Source organism: Vidua chalybeata, chromosome 9 (genome assembly GCF_026979565.1).
Source record: "Vidua chalybeata isolate OUT-0048 chromosome 9, bVidCha1 merged haplotype, whole genome shotgun sequence".
NCBI classification, from domain to species: Eukaryota; Metazoa; Chordata; class Aves; order Passeriformes; family Viduidae; genus Vidua; species Vidua chalybeata.
Genome location: NC_071538.1, coordinates 23,495,081 through 23,516,891, shown reverse-complemented (window position 1 = coordinate 23,516,891; position 21,811 = coordinate 23,495,081). Strand labels below are relative to the sequence as shown.

The window sequence follows — 21,811 nt, the reverse complement described above, 5'->3', positions numbered from 1 at the left end:
TTCTTCATTCAGCTGAGAATCTGACTCAAGGTTCTTTAATTTCTCAATGCTACTTCCCTGCTGACAGCAAAGCACTGACAATAAATTTGTATTATACCATCAATTGGAATGAGAAAAGCATCAAGTAGACTATTTCTACCAAAATTTATAAAGTTCCACACCTATGGAAAAGATAACATAGCAGCAGAAATCTAGGATTCCTGTATATATCCATGAAAAACACAATGGTCAAATTCAAAACAAAATATTATAAATGGATTCAGAATACATTGGTTAAGAATTCAATGTGAATTGAAGAAAGAATATTTTAAAATTTGTTAACTTTTCAGGGCAATGGCACTTCACTTTCTCAAATGTTCTATTCCAATTAACATTTACCTGTCCATAGGAACTGCCACCTTGAGGTTGAGAGCCCTGTAAGAAAGGCACAGAGTCATTTGTAAAAAGAGCTGCATAAGTGTAGCCCCAGCACAGCAGAAGCAGAATCCCAGAATACCAGAGAGAAAAAGGCCATTTCCATTAAAGGTTCCTCTCTACTCTGTTCCTTTTCCCCTCATGGTATTTCAGTGGCACAAACCAAATCAAGGACCACTCAGAAACATGGAGAAGGAAAAAAAACACCCATGCCCCAAAGCCCATTTACAGGACAGGCTCCTACAGGAAAGCTCAACACATTTCAGCAACAAAGTCTCACCTGGCCATAGGACTGGCTGCCTTGGTAAACCTTTAAATAAAGAGAAGATAATTACCACCTTGACAAGGAGGTTTCTTTATAGAAATATAGAATTATGATAATTTATGGAAATAACAGCTGCACAAACCAAATCAAGGACCACTCAGAAACATGGAGAAGGAAAAAAAACACCCATGCCCCAAAGCCCATTTACAGGACAGGCTCCTACAGAAAAGCTCAACACATTTCAGCAACAAAGTCTCACCTGGCCATAGGACTGGCTGCCTTGGTAACCCTTTAAATAAAGAGAAGATAATTACCACCTTGACAAGGAGGTTTCTTTATAGAAATATAGAATTATGATAATTTATGGAAATAACAGCTGCATGTAGGATTCCCTAAAAGATTCTTCCTGTACCAGAGGACACAGAGCACTATGCTAACAGCTGTGCATCTGTGCAACACATGGTCTTATTCTCAGCAGAAGCTGTGGCCCAAATTGGGGCACAGACTGCCGAGGGAAACATCACTCTCAAAAGTCTTCCAGTCTTGCCAGTCACAGGGAGATCAGTGAAGAACTTTCTACAGGACAGCCAGTTTGCTTACCTGGCCATAGGAGCTGCTGCTGCTGCCTGAGAAACTTGGTCCACCCTAAGACAAGGACACCATTTGGTTACTTCCCTTTCAGTAAGGGGTCCAGCCTGCCTTAGCAACAGCAAGAGCTACGTCCTAAAGCCATGCAGGGCAGAATGCAGAGCCAGGCATCTCCTGGCTCTCCTGAGGGTGCTGAGTGTGATGGTTCCACACACTGGGATTCCAGATCAGCGAGTAGCACTTGCATACATGTTGAATGTGAATAGACACTTTCAGAGAAAATGTCCTTTAAAGTTCAGATTCTGAGGGTTTGCTAAGTGCCTTTATAGTGCCATTTCTGAAATGCTCTATTCTGACTGATGCTTACCTGGCCATAGGAACTGCCACCTTGAGGTCTGTAGCCCTGTAAGGAAGGTAAAAAGTCATTTGTAAACAAAGCTATATTTTCTTAGTACAACAACAACAGAAAAGTCCATTTCCTCTTAAAGTTCTTCTGTACTATGTTCTTTTTTCCTTCATGGCATTTCAGTGGTACAAACCAAACTCATGGACCACTCAAAAACATCAAGAAGGTAAAAAACCAAGAGAGCCTCCTACAGAAAAGCTCAACATATTTCAGCAAAACATCTCACCTGACCATAGGACTGGGTGCCTTGGGAACCCTTTAAATAAAGAGAAGATAATTACCACCTTGACAAGGAGCCTTTTTTAAAGAGCATGATGTTTACTGAAATACAGCTGTGTGGGGATTTCTCAAAAAGCACCAAGGACACAGAGCAGTATGCTAACAGCCCTGCAATAGATTTTCCTATTCATCAGAAGCCATGACTGCCAACCTTGTGCATATTGAATACTCGTGATGTTGAGTAGTGGCCTCCCTGTGGCCCTGATCCCTAAAAGTTATACCTACCCTTTTGAAAGAGTTTTCTGGTTGCATGTAATGCTACAGAGAATATTGACAGACTTGCATCCCTCCTACCGCCAGACCCCAAGAAAAGGGAGATCTAAAGAGCCCTCATACTTGAGTCCCTACCATGAATATTCTCAAGTTTTAGTTTGCAATAATTTACGATGCCACTGTGTGAGTGTTTTCTAAAATTCCCTCACTTTTTTATTTTTTTTTTCCACACAAGTAGCTTTATCTTCATGCTTGCTTAAAGCCATCTCCAGCATGGCTTTAAGGAATGCTGGAAGACATTGCACATAGTTCCATGATTATGATTTTTCATCATTCTTGATATGGCTCAGCAACTACCCTTTACAACTTTTGGAACTTGAGGTCTGATATGCATGGGCTCTGAATCTATCAGTATGGGGCTGGTGGTGTGGTAATGAGCCTAGAATTGCTTCCTCTCAGGGCCTTGACCGTTATGCTCCGAGTGGAATACACTCATTTCATGTCAACCCATCAGACTTGGAAATGCTTTTGTGAGCATCACAAACAAAATCGTTTGAACACCAATATCAGATGGTATTTTCATGAGCAAAAGCCTGGGAAATAGAAATACCTGCACCTGTGAAATTCATTTTTAAATGCAGAAAATAATTTATTTGTAAGTTCTGCTGGCCCTGTTTTAGGGAAGTCTATAGGAATATTTATAACACTTTAAAAGTTTACTTACCTGCATATAAGTACTGCTGCTAGTTTGCTGTTTTTGTCCACTCTACACAGGAACAAAAAAGAAAGGTTATTTATTTTTAAGAGGAATTGCTTATGCACTAAGCCTTTTCAAGAAGCAATTCTGTCCTATCTAATAGACAATTTGAAAGCTACAAAGAGTTCATTACACCTTTTCTTACTTTATGCCATCTCCATGTGCTACAAAATGTATATAAAAATCCTACACAAATGAAGTATTAAAAGTATTTATATATCTTAAAATAATTTTCTTCATGAAAATTAATTGTATAATACATATTTGTGTCATATTGTGGTATTTGAAATGAGTTAAAATAATTCTGCTTTTCAATTGTACCTCACAAATAGCCTTAAACCCATATCTATTTGTATTCACATTATGAATGATTTTTTTTCTTTCATAAGCTTTTGACAAAGGCTTTGCCAAAGCAAAAATTGAAAAATCCACAGTTAAAATTTAACATAAGGAAAAGCCACTACAAAAATATTTTGATTCCCAGAAAATATGTGTATTATGAGAAGAATAAAATATTTTTTTGTATTTACACATTGAAAATAGTTAGCCTGTGTAATCAAAACACTGTACACTGTACTGTAAAGTCAGAAATAAAATAACAAGGAAATCTTACTCTTTTCTTTGCCAGCATTCATCTCTAGTCATGGAAGAAAACAATGCTATACATTTTGAAAGCAATGGTTTTGAAAAGACAAGTTTCAGCTGGGGTAACCTGCTACTGATCTTTCAATGAAAGTGAGAATTTGTTGTCATAGTCTGATGGACTGGCATCTAATGGACTGACTAGCCATTAACAGTGGGATGGATGTGAAAATGACAAAGAACCCAGAGAAATATGTCTGAATTATATTCGTAGTACTTAATAAGCATGCTCTTAATGAGACTTGATTGCAATCAATTTTCTAAGTGCCTGGTTATCAAGAAGCAACATTACAAATACAACAGTTTACCTAGGCATTAACAGCAGGATTTTAAAAATGTAATTCTGAACTGGGTGTTTCCCTTAGAAAAATGGACTGTTCAAATGAAAATGGAACTGTGCAGGTTCCAATTTATATTTGATTTTATACTAAGTAACATTCAAGCTTTAGTTCTAGAATTCTATCCTTCTTCCTGAGCAGTCTGAGATGGTCAAATTTTGCCAATTTTGAGAGCACAATGGAATTTGCATACAGAGCTTTTAAAATTTTTTACATGTAGAAAACAGCTGCAACAGTCTTTATTCAGCAACCAGCTAAGATATCCCCTTTGCTGTAGTCATGGAAATGCCCTTCCACTACTGTAGTTTGTGGACATCTAAGATATCTCTAAGTTATCCACACTTCTTTGTTCCCTAAGAGAGGAATTATTACTTAGTATACTAAGACAAATCTTCATTTAAAACTCAAATATATTGGAGAAGAAATGTCTACCTGTACTATGATCCTTGTAGCAGAGCTTCCCAAACTCTGAAAAAAAATCCAGAAACAAAGAAACATAATATAGCAGATTTAATTGTTTAATGCAATGCACTTAAACAGAAAATACTAAGTTGAACTATTTAGTTTGTGAGAATAAAGGGAAAGGTTGTATGTGTGATGTGCTGTGTACCAGTTCTTAACATCCGACATGAAGCTAGTTTATTCTCAGTTCTGAGGGTCTGGGGAGGCAGACTGACTCTACTAAGTCATTTTCTACTCTCACATCTTCTGTGGAGAGCAGCAGAGCGCAGGTTGTGTGCACCACCTTTCTGCACTAGCAGTCAGCTTGGGTTTTCCAAATGTGGGGAGGGAAGCTGGGATACCATCACTCCTCTAACCTGTCTCACTGTCACCTGCACTGCACATACAAATCCACTTCCTCATCCAGGCATTTTTGTGCTGAATTCTGAGGCATGAGGGACAAATGTAAAAGAGTAGCACACACCATTGTGAGACAACTGGTTTGATCCCATAAGAACTATAATGATATTATAGGAATCAAAAGAAAAAATATTCTTACCTGAGGGAAGGTGTGACGCTGCAAAGAAACAGAAAAATCTTTCATTATTTTGTACAAGGGCTTGCCCAAACAGAATATTACAGCAGAGAAAGGGAAAAAGGGCCCATATATTTCAGATGCAAATGGAATGTGAAAGAATTATATAAAAAGGATGGCATAGAATAAATGCATCTTAACCTTTATTCAACTTAGAACAGCATGTTCTATTAGAAATTCAACATATCTATAACATTACATTATAAAAGCTCACTTCAAGCACCTGAAGGCTAAACTTAGTTTCAGTTCCAGAAAGTTCCAGAGTGGAAATGTTATAATTTAAAAAGGAGAATGGAGGTAAACTTAGAGAAGAAAATTGCAACAGAAACAGAAAATCAAAACTATTCAGGAACACATAGACTGCATATATGGAGAGACCTGGTGTCTGCAGCTAATCTATTGTCTCTGCAAGTATTAATAGCAATCACAGAACCACAAGGTTTTTACCTGTCTTATTAAAACACACCTTCCCTGAAGGTAACTATACACATAGGGTAAATCCTGCCTGCCAAAAAATTGTCTCCAGGAATATTTCTGAAAATTAAAAATGTTGATACTTGAAAGCTTTTTGGGTCAAAGTTATTTGTATTTGTATGTGTATTGTAGAGAAAAACAGCTTACCACAGGTGGAAAAGGGTTGCTGTTGGCAACGACCACTACCTATGGAGAAACCAGAGGAAGCTGTTTACTCACCCTAAAGATTATTTAAATATTGCTAAATATGTCAGAAAAAGGAAGAACACTAAAATGTGTAAATTTATAAACTCTGGCAATAATGGTATGGAAGATCCATTTTATAAAATGGCATTTTTATAAAAAACAATTGATGCACATTACCAAGCAAATAATGATATATATTTAGACATAGTTTGCACAAGAGTATAAGCAGATGAAAGATTTGCCTCAAACCATATAATGACTCAGCTGTAGAGGCAGAAGCAGGATTTCATGTCTTGTACCATAACTACTGGCTTGTACTGTGTGCCCTTTTTTGATCCTCAACTTTCCACCCCAAACTAGAACATCAATTTATTTTGTCTTTATTCAGTATTATGCTAAGAAATAAGAAAATACTTGATATTGAGTTCATTCAAAAACACCCTGAAATAAGCCAAATGCAATAATTGTATCTTCTCCTGTGTTAATGTTCTCTCATTAGAAGCTCTCCCAGCCTCTAAGAACCAAACCAAATCAAATAATATAAATCAATCTGGGTAAAAACCTTGAAAAGTCTTGACTGAAACAACAGGAGTTATGCCAAGTTATAACTGTAAGAATATTTTCCCTTTGAACAGGAGTGCTTACCTTCTTACTGGAATCTGAACTGCTTGAAGGGACAGACTGTAAAGAATACAGAATTCATTTGTTGCTTAGGTAAATGTATGGCAAATTAATTACAGCACTATTCTCCACAAGAATATTATACTAACATGATACCCATGAAGTACCAAACAAAGGAAAAGTCTGAAGAAAATTAATGTATTGGCAGTTAATAAATAAACAACTGCAATGAATCAACTGGTTTATTTTTTTTTAAAGCCCAATTATTTGCTAGTTTTAGAGTCCTGTATAAAAGCTGCAAATGTTTCATCAAATTGGAAGTTTGTTTGTAGGAAAAAAATCTATCTGTAGGAAAAAAAAATTAGGCTCTTCTACCTTCATCCAAAAAACCAAACCAATTTCCAGAACCCATATGCTCAATTTAAAAGACCTACTATTGCAATAGAATCTGGAAAAACTGGGATATGTCATAACAGAAGAAATTATTTAAATGAAGCATAAAATTGCATAAACAACAGCCAAAACCCAAATCCCAATCTTTTAATTCTTAGTAACCATCAAACAAAGCACTGAATTTTGGAAAAGCATAGTAAAAGTAACTGGTGTCCATTTATAGAATAAATATAATCAATTTTTGTTGGAAAATAGAAGTAGGGATACAGCAACAAACACCAAATACGTAATTAATTTCATGAAGTTATTTCCAGGTATGATCATTACTAAATAATTTGAAGACAGTTTTCCTTTATCCCCTTCCACAAATTTAATTATTGTTTAGCAAATTTGGGCATAACTGCTTATCTTTTGAATAACTTAGGAAGCTAAAAACATGTTGGATAACACAGTTACCTGGCCATAAGTAAGACCACTGGTGGATAAGGATGCACTCTGAAATAAAAATATAAATCAGGTATTTATTTATAAAATAATTTGCTAATTATTAATTTGTTTTCACATGAAAAAGAAATAAATGAGATGGACAATACAAATTTCTCTACTAATTAAAGAATTAATATGCAAAGATTGTAAAGAACCCCTAATAATATTCCAAAATATGCAATATCCAAAGACAATAATTTTCCCTGATAAAAAGCATTGTGCAGTAAGAATTCTGACATTTTAGTAGGGAAACAAATTAAAAGTTTCTAATAGGTGATATTATGTATCACCTATGTGTACATACACACCTCGAAGCATAAATTATTAGGCTTTGAACTGGCAGTGTAACACCTTTTAATTTTGGGGTTTAATTTCAGAACAATATCTCAAGCTAACAGTATTTTCCTGAATATATTTAGGAAGACTTCAATAGCTCTACAGAACACAATCAAATGCAATTTTCAATAAGGAGATGAGTTAAGAAGCACAGTAGGAGACAATCAGTAAAAACATATATAACCAGCTTACATCTCTGCAGGCTTGTTGGCTATATGCACCAGCAGCACCTCCCTGAGACAAAAAATAAACCAGTTATTTCTCATCAGTATTTTCTATTTGTAGCAGAGACTCCCACATGAACATTCATTAAATAATGCCATTTAAAGCTGGGAGTTGCTATGAATATAGTTATGCTGGGAACAAAAAAGAGAATGTAAAAATAGTGCTTACAGGGGCACATCCACTCTTGCTTATTGTGTAGACTACTCCACCCTGAAATAAAAACAGAAGTCAATTATTTCCATATAAAAAACTCAAATGGTCAAGAGAGAAAAAACCCAATGCAATGCTATTTATGGCATGAAAAGCTGTGCAGCTGACCATGTGTATGTGCAAGCAAGGGATAAGCAAGTAAAGAGGTTACCAGTTCACTGGCACTGCCTGTAATGATTCTAATTTAGTGTGAGACATCATCTGTATTTCATATAAGTTTCATCAGCTTTGTTACTGGTCATGAAATCTTTCAAAATGTTACTGAATGGCTTGTATTTTATAAAAAAATTAATAACTTCAAGTAGTTATATGACAAGATGAGAAACACAACTCTTAGAAAAGAATATTTATTATATATTAAAAAATACAAGGAAGAAAACCAGTTTTTAGCATATGTATCAAAATAATTTGTATTTCTCGGTATCTGGTAATTCATTACAAGCAGTAAAGATTGAAGAAATGGAATATTATCAGATAATTCACTAATAAATATAACCACTAGTAAGTAGTAAGAAATATGTCCTCGGTAACATCAGTTCAAGAAACTGGAGACATACCAGAAAGTATCTAAGAGTTAAAGAGAAAATAGGCATATTAATGGTAGTGAAGATAATCAACTAAAAACCAAGTATACATTGCTGTGATTAATGAAGTGAAAGTGGTGACAATGCAGACATGTATACTCCAGAAATTTTAAAAGGCTAACTAGATAGTGATAGCCCCAAATTTTCAACTGCAAATATAGTCCAGTGTTAAAAGCAATACAGCCATTAAACTGGAGCAAGCTATTGTGTTCAAGAGAGTGGAGTTGTTGAACTCAGCCCAGGTACAAACACACTGTTTGCTGGATAAACACCTCTGCCATTCTGGGTTAACCAGCAGAGAAGATATTTCAGTACAGTACTAAATCACCTCACATTACAGAATTTTTGTCATTCAAGTTTACTGAAGGAAAATACACAAATGCTGGAATTTAGGACTCATACCTGACTGCCTGAATAGCTGTTCTGAGAGGAACCAGAAGGTCCAACCTGAAAAGAAACCAGACTGGTATTTATTATCTTGCTGAAAAATTATTTTAAATAAATGATTTTTAGGAAAGAAAGTTCTACTTGGTGGGAAAAGGAAGAACCCACAAAGTAGTTTTCTATTACTTCATTCCACCGATACTATTAAAATTATTTCAGAGATCTTTCAAGACAAATAATCAAAACCATGCCAATCCAGCTGTTATAAATAACATAATTCTGCTGCTTGCATCTTTTTGTATCTGACCTCACACAGTTGATGACCATCATTCTGGAGGAGATCTACACCACCACAATCATTAAAAAGCAGATGAAAACTTTTTACTAATATGGCTATGTAATCATAGTTGCTGTAAAAAAGCAAAGAAGGAAAAGAGGCTTCTTCACTGAGCTGCCAGTGAAAATTTTCAAAGGAAAAAAAAATCAAAGATCTATATTTTATATCTATATCATGATTTGCAGAAGGCAAGTAAATAAGTGATCTTGAAGAGCAAGAAAATACTAAGAACAAAGAGTGAAAAGAGAAAAAGGAAAACTTCTATTTATAGAGCTACTACAGATTAGCAGAGAGAACCTGCAGAAGGAAACGGTAACAAGGCTGACAACCCTTTAGACAGTTTTGGATTTTTAATCAACAAAGATTAACAAAAAGAAAATGAAATTGCGTTGTAAGGGGGATAAAGACATGTCTAGAAGTAACTTTTGACTAGGCCTTGAGATCTTGGGCAGTTAGCAGCATGTCAATGTCTTTGGAGAAGGAATATTTACCATGATGCATCGGCCTGTTGAGTAAGTCCCTCCACGCTGCAAGAGAATACAGGTTCCAGTTACTGTTTATTGACTGGTACTACTTTAAGTGAAAATAAGAATTAAACTGAAATAAACTGAATTCACATTGATGGTCTGAGTGAAGAAATCAAGGGTTTAATTGCTGACAATACACATTTTAACAATCTCATCTGCAAACTGATGTTAACTAATTCAAAATAAAAATACATTCAAAACTGAATAAAAAAAATGAAAGCATAAATGACATTTTGCTAGGAAAGTAATTTGAATGGTATAGTAGAATCTTCATGCCACAAGCATGAAACAACTTGACCTGTAGGAGAAGAATTCTGAAACTGAGGTAACTGGAAGATGGGAAATTGAAGAAAAATTGCTCTTACCTTGCTACATTCTAATTCTATCATAAGCTGTAGGGAAAAAAACAGAAGAGGAAGCATTACCAAATTATTCACAGAAAAAAAAAAGCAGCTTATTATAGGAAACAGAAAATACACTTGGTGAAGTGAGAGATTTAAGACAGGTGTTCACTCTTGGTTACATCACAAGTTCACATAAATCACTGCTGCAGTCCTGTACAGTAGATTTGAGGAGACTTTCTTTACTTGAGCTGCCAAAGTTTACTGTGTTTCATAGAAACATAATTCTTGGCAAAAAAATGTTACCAACTCCTTTCAAGAATATGCTACAGTTACAGTTCCCAGGGGCTGAGGCAGCAGTTTAGAAAGCACAGTACATCAGAAGTACAGTACAGTTCTATAACCAATTCTATTTTCTTTTTTTTTTTTGCTTTAAGACATGGATTGTTTTGATAAATAGATTATTACTTTCCTCATTTCTGTAGGAGAAAAACAGTATTAACTTTATTTTTTCATCATTTTTATAAAAGGATTAGGCAGTTAAATTAAAATTATTGAAAACATCTGATCATTTTGACTTAGTTAATGAATAAATGACAACAAGTGTATATCTTGTATTAAGCCAAAGATACTTTAATTACTGTACTAATTTCTATCATTCAAATACACAATAACATACCTTCCTTTTACTTTTTCCTGTCGCATTAACTGACTCAGAATGCGTAGGTGTGAGAGATTTGCTTTGAATTCCAACCCAAAAGTTCTCAAGATTTTGAACAACAGTTGCACTAGAGAGAAAACAAAATAATTTATTTTTTATCAATATACTTCAATATAAAATACTAAAAAACTCTTGTCCCCCTTTGCCCCCAGCTAAGAATATCCACTGTGTTCTGGTTTTAAGTGTATACAGGACAAGTTCCACAGAATACTTTTCCTTGTAGTGGCTTGTATTATCACCCAGCATAACTTTGAAGATAACTAAAACAGATGCTGAGAACAAGCAGAAGAGGGATAGACACTGTTTGAAGAAGCACTGACACCAGTGAGGAGCATTGGCTCAAATGTCCATAGGAATTGTCCCACATAGTCTGACAATCTGCATCATGACGGTGAACTGATTCTCATGGCAATAACGAGTGGAAGCAATTGCAGTTTTGGGTTCTTTTGCCTGTTCTTGGTCTTCCTCAACGTTTAATGAAGCAAGGCAAAGATGGCCCTATCATAAATCCGCACTTCAAACAATGCAAACTATCAAATATTTAGGTATTTTCCAATATACTTCAAGCATGCATTTGTTAGAATGGGTGGTGTTTTACAAGGTTCACATCTGCAAGAAACGTAGCATTAAAAGTAAGCTAAATATGTCTTCCCCTGTTTTTAGAAATCACTTAATAGGTCATACACTAATTTTAAAATTTATATTAGAAGAATTTGCATCAAGTTACTATTCTGCCACTGTTCAAAATGAAGAAAGGTATGAATTTTATTTTTTCAGGGAAGGAGTTACATTCATATTTTGTTGCTGTTGTAATTAAAGAATTCAAATTGTAAAAAATAGCTACTCAAAGATCCATTAATAACATTATGCTTAATGGAATTATTTAAGTATATTAAAGTCTTTAGGGCATTAACTTTTACAACTATATCTTGAAATGGAAATAATTTAATGAATATAGTGTGAAGTTATGGCAAACTATGAAAAAACTATGTTGGACAAGAATATCTCAAACAGCAACACAGGTCTATCTCAATATAGAAAGAAAATTTCAAGGCAAAAAAAAAAAAAGAAAAACAAATATTTACATAAATTGAAGCTCTCTAACATCATGTGGAGCAATCCATGTTGTTGTAACTTTCTGTTTCACATCTGAATTAGCATTAATTACTGCTGAATTCTGCAATTAAAAAGAAATACAAATAATTATATAAAATGTAAGAGTGACTTTTAGCTATATTATTACAGAAACTACAACAGGTAACACTGCTACAAAGAGCCAGGGAATTTCTACATTAGGTTCATAAAGGATAGATGGAGTTCTTGAGAAAACCTGACCTTTTAAACTCTACTGATGAAATAGCTTTGCTGTATAAAAATGACCCCTACTTCTATTGTTTAAAAGAAACCCAGGCTTCAGTAAATATTCCAAAGACTACACACATACCGTCATGTTATGACATTCCAAGCCTTTAGTGTTTGGGTCTGTAATCTTAAAAGTACCAACAGGAACATCTCCATCTATTTCTCGAGCTTGTAGATTAAATCCTTTAAACCCAGCATCTCCAAGTGCTTCTAGAGTTACTGTGAAAAGAGGCATTTTGAGAAATGTAAATTTCATATACCACTAAAACTGCCTAAATGTTTACCATGCAATTTGCTTCACTCCAAGGCACAAGATTGCATTGTGCAGAATTCTGCGCAGTGCAGAAATTACTTTAAGCCCTGTACCATTCTAAGAAAAACCATTTTAAACACCTTTCTTTATTATAAGGGGAATGACAATAAAGGTAAAGGAGAAAATTTGGAAAGGCGCTTCTCTGTAAAGTAACATGAAATTTATTTACTAACAATTTCAAAAGGAATTCTGCTCTACTAAATGAGCAGTGGCCCTGCTAACAAAAAGGTTATTTATTTTCTGCCTAATCAGGCCTACAAAGTAAAAAATGCTACAGGAGAAAGAGAATTGCATTTCTTTCTACCTCTGTTTTAAAAGAAAAGATTCGTTTTTGCATAAGGCTGAAATGCAGAAACATTTTTTTATGTGTTAGAACTGGAAAGATAGAAAACAGTTTGGCTTCCATGTTCTACATTAAATATGAAAAGTTAATAATTATATGAGTTAATCAATATTACTCAAATTTTGTTACTGAAGGAGCTCAGAAAAATATGGTAGAGAACAGTTTCATGATTTTTGTTTCATACTGAAATTAGATTTCAAAAGACATAACCAGATTTGCTATGATCTATTATAACTTTTCTCTGCTAATTCCATTAGTAGAGAATGGAATGAGAATAATGGTTTATGAACAGAGATATCTGACATCATTAAAAACAAGGGCAGATTAAGTGGGAAAGACACAAAAATCAAGGCAAAGACCAATCAATCATACTTTGATAATTTAGTATTTCCAAACATCTGCATACACAATTAGCCTTCCAATTTGTCATCAACTTTCAGTCCTAATTCACGAATTTCCCCAGATGTCCCAGAAGCAATGAGATGGAGCCCTTGAATGCAGGGCTAAATGCAGCAGGGATGACCTGTAGGAGTGGCACATGGCATGTCCCAGTGAAACTGCAGCAGACTCAATGGAAGGGGTCCTAATGTGGCTCCCTGAGACCATGTACTGGGTGCTTACAGTGGGCAGCACGAAAAAAGACTGCTAAAAAAGCCATCATTAGGGAAAAAAAGGGACAAAAAAGGCAAGGTTAGTAGCATTTGGGATTCAATATTTTTGTCATGATAAATCTCATTAACTTGCTGAACAGTCTGCAAATACTTAAATCCACTCTCCGATTTTCTGTCAATAGTATTTGAAATATTTGAAGAGTATTTAAAGAGCCCTCCCATCCTTGAAGGAGCTCTTCACGTGTTTTCCCAAGAAGGGCAGCAGTAACAGGACTCTAAGGCTTCTCCATTCTTCTCCCTATACATCATTCTCCATGGAAGTACATCCATGCTACTAGGTCAAAGTAAAACAGAATCCCAGCTAGAGAGTAACTACTTGTGAATAATGCTTTTTTTCAGCTACTGAGATCCAACAGACATGTGACAGGTCACAACTCTCTTCCACTTCCATGCCTCTTCTAGCATGAATGGCTAGAAAAAGAAGCATTCACAAGTTACTTGAAGTGTGACAGCACCATGAGATGGCATCATAGTGTGAAGAAACAGGGCTGTCAAGGTGCTCCATCCAGAGAGCAATTTGGGATTAGGAAAATAAAAAGGGAGTTTAAGCCACAATTGCTCCACCTCCTGCAATGTGATAAAATCTGGGATGCAGCTCTTAGATGAGTGACTCAAAATGTATCACTCTTAAGTAGTCTCATACTGCGTCCTGAATTTTTATTTTCCTGTAGGATGACAGCATGTGAAGAACTAATGAGTAGGATCCCTTTGTATTGCAGACGCTTGATTCAACAGCAAATAATCAAATACAAAGTTAAAGAGCAACTAATTATTAGTCCAGTTCGGCCAGCTGTCCCACTCAATTTTAATTGTGTCACAAAAATTACAGCATAAAGTTAAGATATATTTATTACATAAAGAAAAAAGAAAGAAAGAATGCATTTTCAGTTATACAGGTATGTACATACAGATATAAAACATAAAAAATAATAATATCTCAGGTATACATGAACAAGATTGAAGTTTAAAAATAAATTATCTAGACTGAGAGGGAAATGGGAAGATTTTTATGAAGATTGGTAATTCTGGAAGACACAGATAAAGATTTTATATCATTCAGATTGTTTACCTTGGACTTCATTTCCTGGCTCAAAATTATCAAAAGATACAGCAATAATATATGGTGGTGCAGATGTCTGTGGTTCAGCTTCATAATTTGGTAACAGAGAATCACAATCAATTGAGGTATTTGTCTGTGGAAAACCAAGGATTCCAGGCAAAAATATCCCACAGAACAAAAAAACAAAGCAGGAGTGTCTCCTCATCTGTGGAACAAAAAGACAACACAGATCATAGTAACTTCTCTTAAGTAGTTGCCTTGTTTGGCAAATATCTGCTTTTCTCCAGGACAGGAAACAAAGCAAGCCTAGAAAGCTGCTCTTTCTTTACATTCATGTATTTTGAAGAAAAAGAATTACAATCAAATACTTATATACACTGACAGAAAAGTGCAATAAGAGACACAAATATTATAATTAAAAAATACTGAATTATTAATGGAAGTTTAAATTTTCAGATTACATGTCAGCAATCCATTAACAGCCATGTCTGTTGCATTACACCTTTGAACTAGAAAAGTCCTTAAAACAATGTCCCTCATTGTTGCACCAGCAGATTTAGCTCAGCTCCTTGGCTATGCAAGAACTCAGAGGGAATCCTTGCTCTCTCAAATTGTAGCTATAACCATGATTAGCATGCTCTTCTTTGACTGCTTTCCCTACTCTCACTTCCAAGGGACGGTCAAGAAATCTAGTTAAATGCCCCAGAGTACTCTTAAAGATTTTCAGAGTATTTGTTTCCTGAAGGATTTAACAAAAGATTTCTGCAAAGTCCTCTGGAACTTCTAAACATTTAAAAAATACTAAATTACCACTGCATACATCCTATTAGTAAACAATAACTATAACCAGCAAAGAAACTATAACCAGTACAGAAATTCAGAAAAAATAACTAAGAGACAAGACTGAAGTCCAATCTTCCAGGACTTGAAGAAAAAATGTATTTTCTTTATCATTCAATGCTTGCAATGATGGTAAACTGTTTCCAAGAAAGAAAGGAAACATTTCCCAAAAGAATTCTCAGGTGTTTAATATCCGATTTTTCAGCCCATGATCAAAATCTAAATATTCAACTAGCACTACATACTTAAAAGGCCATTACATCTTATGAACAACTCACTCTTCCAGCTACAAAATTGCTGATACAACTGTTCAATCTCCAGAAGTATTTAATAATGCTATTTTACATGCTGTCTGCTACAGGATTGCCTCATGTGACGCAACAGACAGTAACAGAAAGAATGGAGATATTTACTTGAGATTTTTTTTAAAGCATTTGAAACACAATGTAAGAGATAGGTTCAATTTGTACCATCTACCTGTTTATCTTAATTCATGCATAACTGTGTAAGATCATTTGGTTTTGTATGTGCGAATGAAATAAGTAACAGAAGCATCTGGAAGTGGGGGAAAACCACACAACTCTGAATATTCATGTACTTAACTCTGAACTTCAACAACTTTTTAAAAAGCCATTGAGTCAACAAATAATAAAACAGGTGACAGGGAAATGTTGAAAGATTTCCAAGTAGGATGATGAATGTTTGCATGGTGTCACAACTACTCAGAGCACCAAGCAGGAAAGTGATAGATGCAAGTTATCGTGTCTTTAAAGCAGATGAAGACTGTTCCTCTCCAAAGCCTCATCAAAGTGTTGCTCTAATGGGATCCTGGTAAGCATCATGTTTTGGTATCAGCATGCTGGGTGCGGCTATCCAATCTCTTGTGACGATTTTGACGTGGCCCACCTCTAATTAAGTTTTAAATACAGCATGTGAGTGCTATTATATCAATAGATGCGGTAAACAGTGATTTAATATCAACACAGAACCAGTCTGTGTGTTGTTGAAATCTCTCTCTCTGACTCATGGAGAGATAGAAAAAAAAAGTCTGTTTCTAATTAGATGTTTCATTTCAAAGCGCGAAGTCCTAGTTTAGCTAGGATTGGAAAATTGTCTGGAACTGCACTCTGCCATGAAAGATGGCCAGTCTGAAATCTTTCCTCTTTTTCTTGCTAGAAAAGAGCCAGAAATACAAGTACAACGAGTTGAAACACGGCTGAGATGCCTTCTCTTTGCATCAGCTCTCTGATTTAATAGTTCAAGAGGTATTCTATGAGCCTCATCACGTCATCTTTTGGAACTAGCTTTCAGATGAGAAAGAGAGATATTAGCATTTTAAAAAATTCCAAGTCCAGACTTGAGGCAGAAAACTTCCATGGGCTCTGAGTTCCAATACATACTCCATGCAATCATGTTACCTTGCATCACATATTTTACATTTTCTCCATGAAAAATGTAAAGAAACAAAATTTAAATATTTATAAAATAGAAGCATGGGGAATTCGGGCAAATAAATGTTATTTGCAGACATGTTATTGGATATAATGATGAAAAATTTGTTATTGGATATAATGATGAAAAATTAATTATACCCTCAGTTCCTTCCTCTGATGGAAAAATTATAATTATTTTTTTATCACAGATTCAAACCTTTCTCCCTGTGAGTCTATGTGGCCCCCACCTTTCCAACACCTGAGCTGCTACCTTAAGAATCCTCTTCCGTATTTAGTCTAATATGTCTTCAGGCCAACAATTAAGTCCCTGCTAGTTAGCTACTGCATTCAAAGTCTACTGGACTCAGGAAGAGGCACTTTGGTGGTTTGCTCCTCCGAAGCCTTGGGCAAACTTCTGAATAGAGACAAAAGTTGCTTTAAAAGCTTTTAAATACAGAGCATTTAATGAATATGATAAATACCGTTCCATAATTTGAAAAACACAGTCCTTGCAAGTCCATCCTGCCAACATTTTAAGACTAGCTCCTGTATGCACCTTTCTATTCCCATTCTTTATGAGTATTTTTCTCCTCCTCCTAGACACTCTTGATGAGCATCACAGACTTATTCTTTAGCCCTTGAGAATAAGCATCACCAGTCAGTGTGCACCCTGTCCACCACATCCCCACCAACACACCTTATCGACCAAGTGCCGGTGCGTGGGCATCCTCCGGTCCCTCTGTGGTCAGTGCGGAGGAGCTGCAGCCGGGCAGTGCCGGTGCCCCAGGAAGATGAGACAGAGGAGGTGGAAGGCTCGGCCAATCCGTGCCAAGGCGGGAGCCAGCGCGGCCAATCAGGGCTGGCTGTGCTCTGCCCTGGAAACTGGGACACCACAGGTGGGACTGTCCTGCCCAGAGCTGGCGGTGACAACGCCCTCCTCACAGGTGAGTCACACCCCTCTGACCTTTATCGAGGCATCTGGCACAGGCAGGGCTTCTGAAGGCTGGTACCCTAAACCAGTATGTTGACTAAAATCAAAAGAATTATGCTACACAAAAACCCCTTACTAATATTACATAACAATTCCAGTAAAATATTCTATATTAGTCCTATTAATCTGTTACCACAGAGTATTCTGCTGCTGCTTTTTCACAGTTGGAAAAGACTTGGAAAATTCTAATGATTGTCATACTTCCAAGCATTTTCTCAGAGCAAAGAGTTAATGAGGCTGTTTCTTCTCATGCACTTTGTGGGAATAATCTGAAGTTATTGCAATTGACCTGCACTCAAAACTAACATTTCTTTTACTCTTCAGAAGATTTTCACAAGGTCTCTACTGGAGACTGGGAGAAGTCCAGAAGCTGAATGACATATAGAATAGAATATTTTCAGTTGGATGGGATCTACAATTATTTGTCTATTTCATGCCTTTCTAAATGCCTCTAAAACACTGACAGGCCTGGGGCTTTGACTACCTCCCTAGGAAACCTGTTACAGTGCATGACCAACCTCTCAGTAAAGAAATGCTTCCTAATGTCCACTCTGAACCTCCCCCAGAACAGCTTTGAACCATTCCCACACATCCTGTACTGGACACCAGGGAGAAGACATCAGCACCTCCCTCTCCACTTCTCCTTCTCAGGAAGTTGTGGAGGTCAATGAGGTCACCCCTCAGCCTCCTTTTCTCCGAACTAGACAAGCCTAAAATTCTTTAGTGCTCATAACAGGACATTCTTTTCAGCCCTTTCACCAACTTTGTTGACCTCCTCTGGACATTTTCAAAGACCTTAGCAATATGACAGACATTCCTATTTAACCAAGAAATTCTGTGAATCTATGAGTCTTTGGTTAATGGAAATCCTTTAACCAAAGACTATTTATAAGAGCCTTCTTCAATTCCTTAATGTTCATGCATTTGAAATTTATTTAAATTCAAAATGCTCATACCATTTTAAGAAAATTAGCTATTTTTAAGATTCAGTGCATTTAACTAACTGTATTCTCTTTCAGTTAATTACCTTTAATTAATGAGTAGCATTTTGTTTATATTGTTCCATTATGAAATGCATTATTTCCTATCTGCTGGTGTCCATTTGGAAGGAGATCATAATCTTTCTTCTCATACTATACCACCAAACTTACCATTAATACCAATGTTATAAATAGCAATGCAAAATCATGCTGCACACCACAAATGCAATAGCATAGCAGTAACACCATCAAATAAATTACACAGTAAAGGAATGACAAGTGCTCACACCAGAAACACATAACCAAAGAGATGGGATCTTGCAAATGCATAATGCAAGACCTCCCTCACAACCAGCTAGAAGATACTGAGAGGTAACCAGAGGGATTAGAACATTTCTCCAGGCTACTTTGAGCAGCAGTGAGCACTCCATGAATATTTGATTTGACAGTCAGATAGATAAATGTCAGGCAGTGAATTGCTGTAATCTTGGTAATATGGTTATAAAGAAGCACAGATAACACAAGCAATATGGTTTTGTTGGCTGTAGCACTAATAAAATACTACTGTGAATAAGCTGGTAAAGACTCAGACCATTAGTTTACAATGTGAGAGTTGTAAACGTGCGTCCCTCTTACACAACGCTCTGCTTGCGGTTTATTACAAAGGAACAGTATTCCCACTGAATCAAACATAGGAGACTGATTCAGTATTAATTCAGCTGTACTCTAAAATGCCAGTTTAAAAAATAAAGTCTTTTTCAGGTCCACACACTTGAAAGGACAATTTTGAGATCATAATTTAAATACCAGTTGAACAAGTGGTAAGCTCCCGACTCTAGTGAAACCATGATTACGAAGTTTGCTATGTACTGAAACTCCTGTGCAGAACAACACTACACTGTGTGCACATGGAATTCCCTGGTACTTGGAATGCCTTCAATGCAAATTCCCGTGGGAATATTAGCCTCTTTTTTTAGATCTCTGATTGTATGTAGCCCATATGGAGTTACCTGGTCTTTCTTTAAAATAATCATGTTAGATTTGTCCCACAGACAGTGGGCCAATTCATTTTAGGAAGAAGCCAGGGAGCATGGCAGAGAGGCCATTGTCCAGAACACTGTAAGGAAGGGGATATCCACAGGCGGTGGGTGAAAATTTTAAAAGGTACATGATGGACCCAGGGGAAGCCAACTACTCACATAAGCAAAAGACTGTCTTCTTGAATAAAGGACTGCAAACCCTGGCAGACTTTCCAGTACTACCTTGTTTCTACTAAAAGCTGTTTAAAACAAATCAGAGTAAGCAGCCCACTTCCTTCTTCCTCACTGACATCAGGACCTCCAACCACTTTCATGACCCCCAACAGTTTTCTGCTTGCTCTCTGCAACAACTGAGCTAAAGATTATTTTTAATCTGGCAGTTTACATTGCAACTGGAAAGGTTAGAAAGCCTAAAAAACCTTCAGCTAAAGCCAACAGACATATATAAATAACATGGTAAAATAGGTGATGTTATTTTCATCAGGATCTGGTATCCTACTCAAACTGCTTTGATGTTTCCCATAGGCAATAGATACACTCCTGAGTCTTGGCCTGGGCAGGAGAAATGGCAAACTCTTTGCTCAGATGCCTCACATGTGCTGGACACAATGAATGTTGCAACAGTAGCCACTCCAAAATGATTTCAGAGAAAATGTACATAGTAAGTGCTCTTACAGATATGAAGAGCTGAGTTTATAACAATCTATGTCTTTGTTAAGTACTCCAAACTGACTCTATCGAACAGTAAAAGTGAGTGGGGAGGGAAAGAAACTTCATTTCTTCCAAACACTATTTTTCAGAGTTCTGAAAAAAAATCACAACTATTTCTGAACATCCTTGACTCCCCTTAAGTGCCAAGTGCCTTCCCAAGCTCTCCCAGTTTTTTCCTTTGTTTCTTCCTTGCTTAAACAGGGAAGGTCAAGAATAATCCCTACAAATGACAGAAATGAAATTTATTCTCCTGACATCTATTTTGACCATCTGAGAAATTTCTGTAGTATTCCACATTTCATCTCCAAATGAAAGTGGCTTTCTCAGTGTACAGTATTAGTGTAATAAGAGGATGTAATAATTGTATACTTTTTGTGTATAACTCCAGAGTACTCAACAGAAGTTATTTTCAAAAACATTCTAGTCTAAATTTAGTGGTAAGGATTCTTAACAGCTATGTGAATAATGATTAAATGAAAAGACGGATTTATTTAATCTTCCTTCATAACCAGCATGTCTCCTGCCTTATACTAGCATGTCAATATTTACATCCTGTTTCCCAGGACTTAAGGTATTGCCACATTTTTTATTTATAAAGGAACATTTTCCTTCCTATGCTCAATAAACAGATTCCCATCTTGAAAAATAGACCAACATATCATATAGTAATAGTACATATTGCTCAGAATAACTCTAGATATAAATATGGTGCTATTCTTCAAAAAAATTATATTGAAAAATTTGTAAAACCAACTCAAATTTGCATAGTATATTTTGCTCTCCGAAGGAAATATGTTAAATGTCTTCTTGATTAACATTCAACTCTCTGATAATTCAGCAAACCACATTTTTCTAGGGGAAAAAAGATATAAAAATTATCCTTTCCTACATATTAAAAATTTTCAACTCCTTGTTGTCTTTAATTTCTTGTCTTCACTCATGTTAGCACTTTTCCTGTCTGATTTAAATCCTGCCAACCTTTGTGTAAAAAAGAAGTAATTCTATAAATAACAAAATGGTTCACACCCTGAAAGTCCTAGATAGATGAAGTCACTGGGAGCCTTACATGAGAATTAGTGAGCAAAAAGCAGGTTTGCCTTGACTTGACATAAGAGTAGAAAGGGAGTGATCAAATGGATTACTTCTACCAAACCTTTTGTGTCTCAGTAGATGTGAGGGTGAACAAGACTGTGCAGAGCAGATGGATACCATGCACTTACGTGCTGCTCAGGAGAAACACCTGACATGACCAGCACATACAGAGCAATGACATATGAACATTGCATCACGTTATCTCATGCATT

General features: G+C 36.0%; 1 protein-coding gene across 10 annotated transcripts in view; it reads right to left on the bottom strand.

Moving 5' to 3' along the window:
- Window positions 1-21,811, bottom strand: part of LOC128792122 (hornerin-like) — a 75,031-nt gene that overhangs the window by 32,261 nt on the left and 20,959 nt on the right. For 8 of the 10 annotated variants that reach the window (XM_053950270.1, XM_053950273.1, XM_053950274.1 and 5 more), the window contains exons 3-23: window positions 14,522-14,717; window positions 12,208-12,344; window positions 11,849-11,940; window positions 10,722-10,830; window positions 10,067-10,093; window positions 9,666-9,701; window positions 8,856-8,900; window positions 7,828-7,869; window positions 7,627-7,668; window positions 7,069-7,107; window positions 6,244-6,279; window positions 5,560-5,598; window positions 4,903-4,920; window positions 4,335-4,370; window positions 2,890-2,931; window positions 1,900-1,929; window positions 1,635-1,670; window positions 1,280-1,324; window positions 939-968; window positions 695-724; window positions 379-414 (exon numbers count right to left, since the gene is read on the bottom strand). In XM_053950270.1, the coding sequence (XP_053806245.1) occupies window positions 379-414; window positions 695-724; window positions 939-968; window positions 1,280-1,324; window positions 1,635-1,670; window positions 1,900-1,929; window positions 2,890-2,931; window positions 4,335-4,370; window positions 4,903-4,920; window positions 5,560-5,598; window positions 6,244-6,279; window positions 7,069-7,107; window positions 7,627-7,668; window positions 7,828-7,869; window positions 8,856-8,900; window positions 9,666-9,701; window positions 10,067-10,093; window positions 10,722-10,830; window positions 11,849-11,940; window positions 12,208-12,344; window positions 14,522-14,717 (1,143 nt within the window). The remainder of the gene's footprint in view (window positions 1-378; window positions 415-694; window positions 725-938; window positions 969-1,279; window positions 1,325-1,634; window positions 1,671-1,899; window positions 1,930-2,889; window positions 2,932-4,334; window positions 4,371-4,902; window positions 4,921-5,559; window positions 5,599-6,243; window positions 6,280-7,068; window positions 7,108-7,626; window positions 7,669-7,827; window positions 7,870-8,855; window positions 8,901-9,665; window positions 9,702-10,066; window positions 10,094-10,721; window positions 10,831-11,848; window positions 11,941-12,207; window positions 12,345-14,521; window positions 14,718-21,811) is intronic. The other 2 variants (XM_053950277.1, XM_053950280.1) reach the window with 2 other exon arrangements.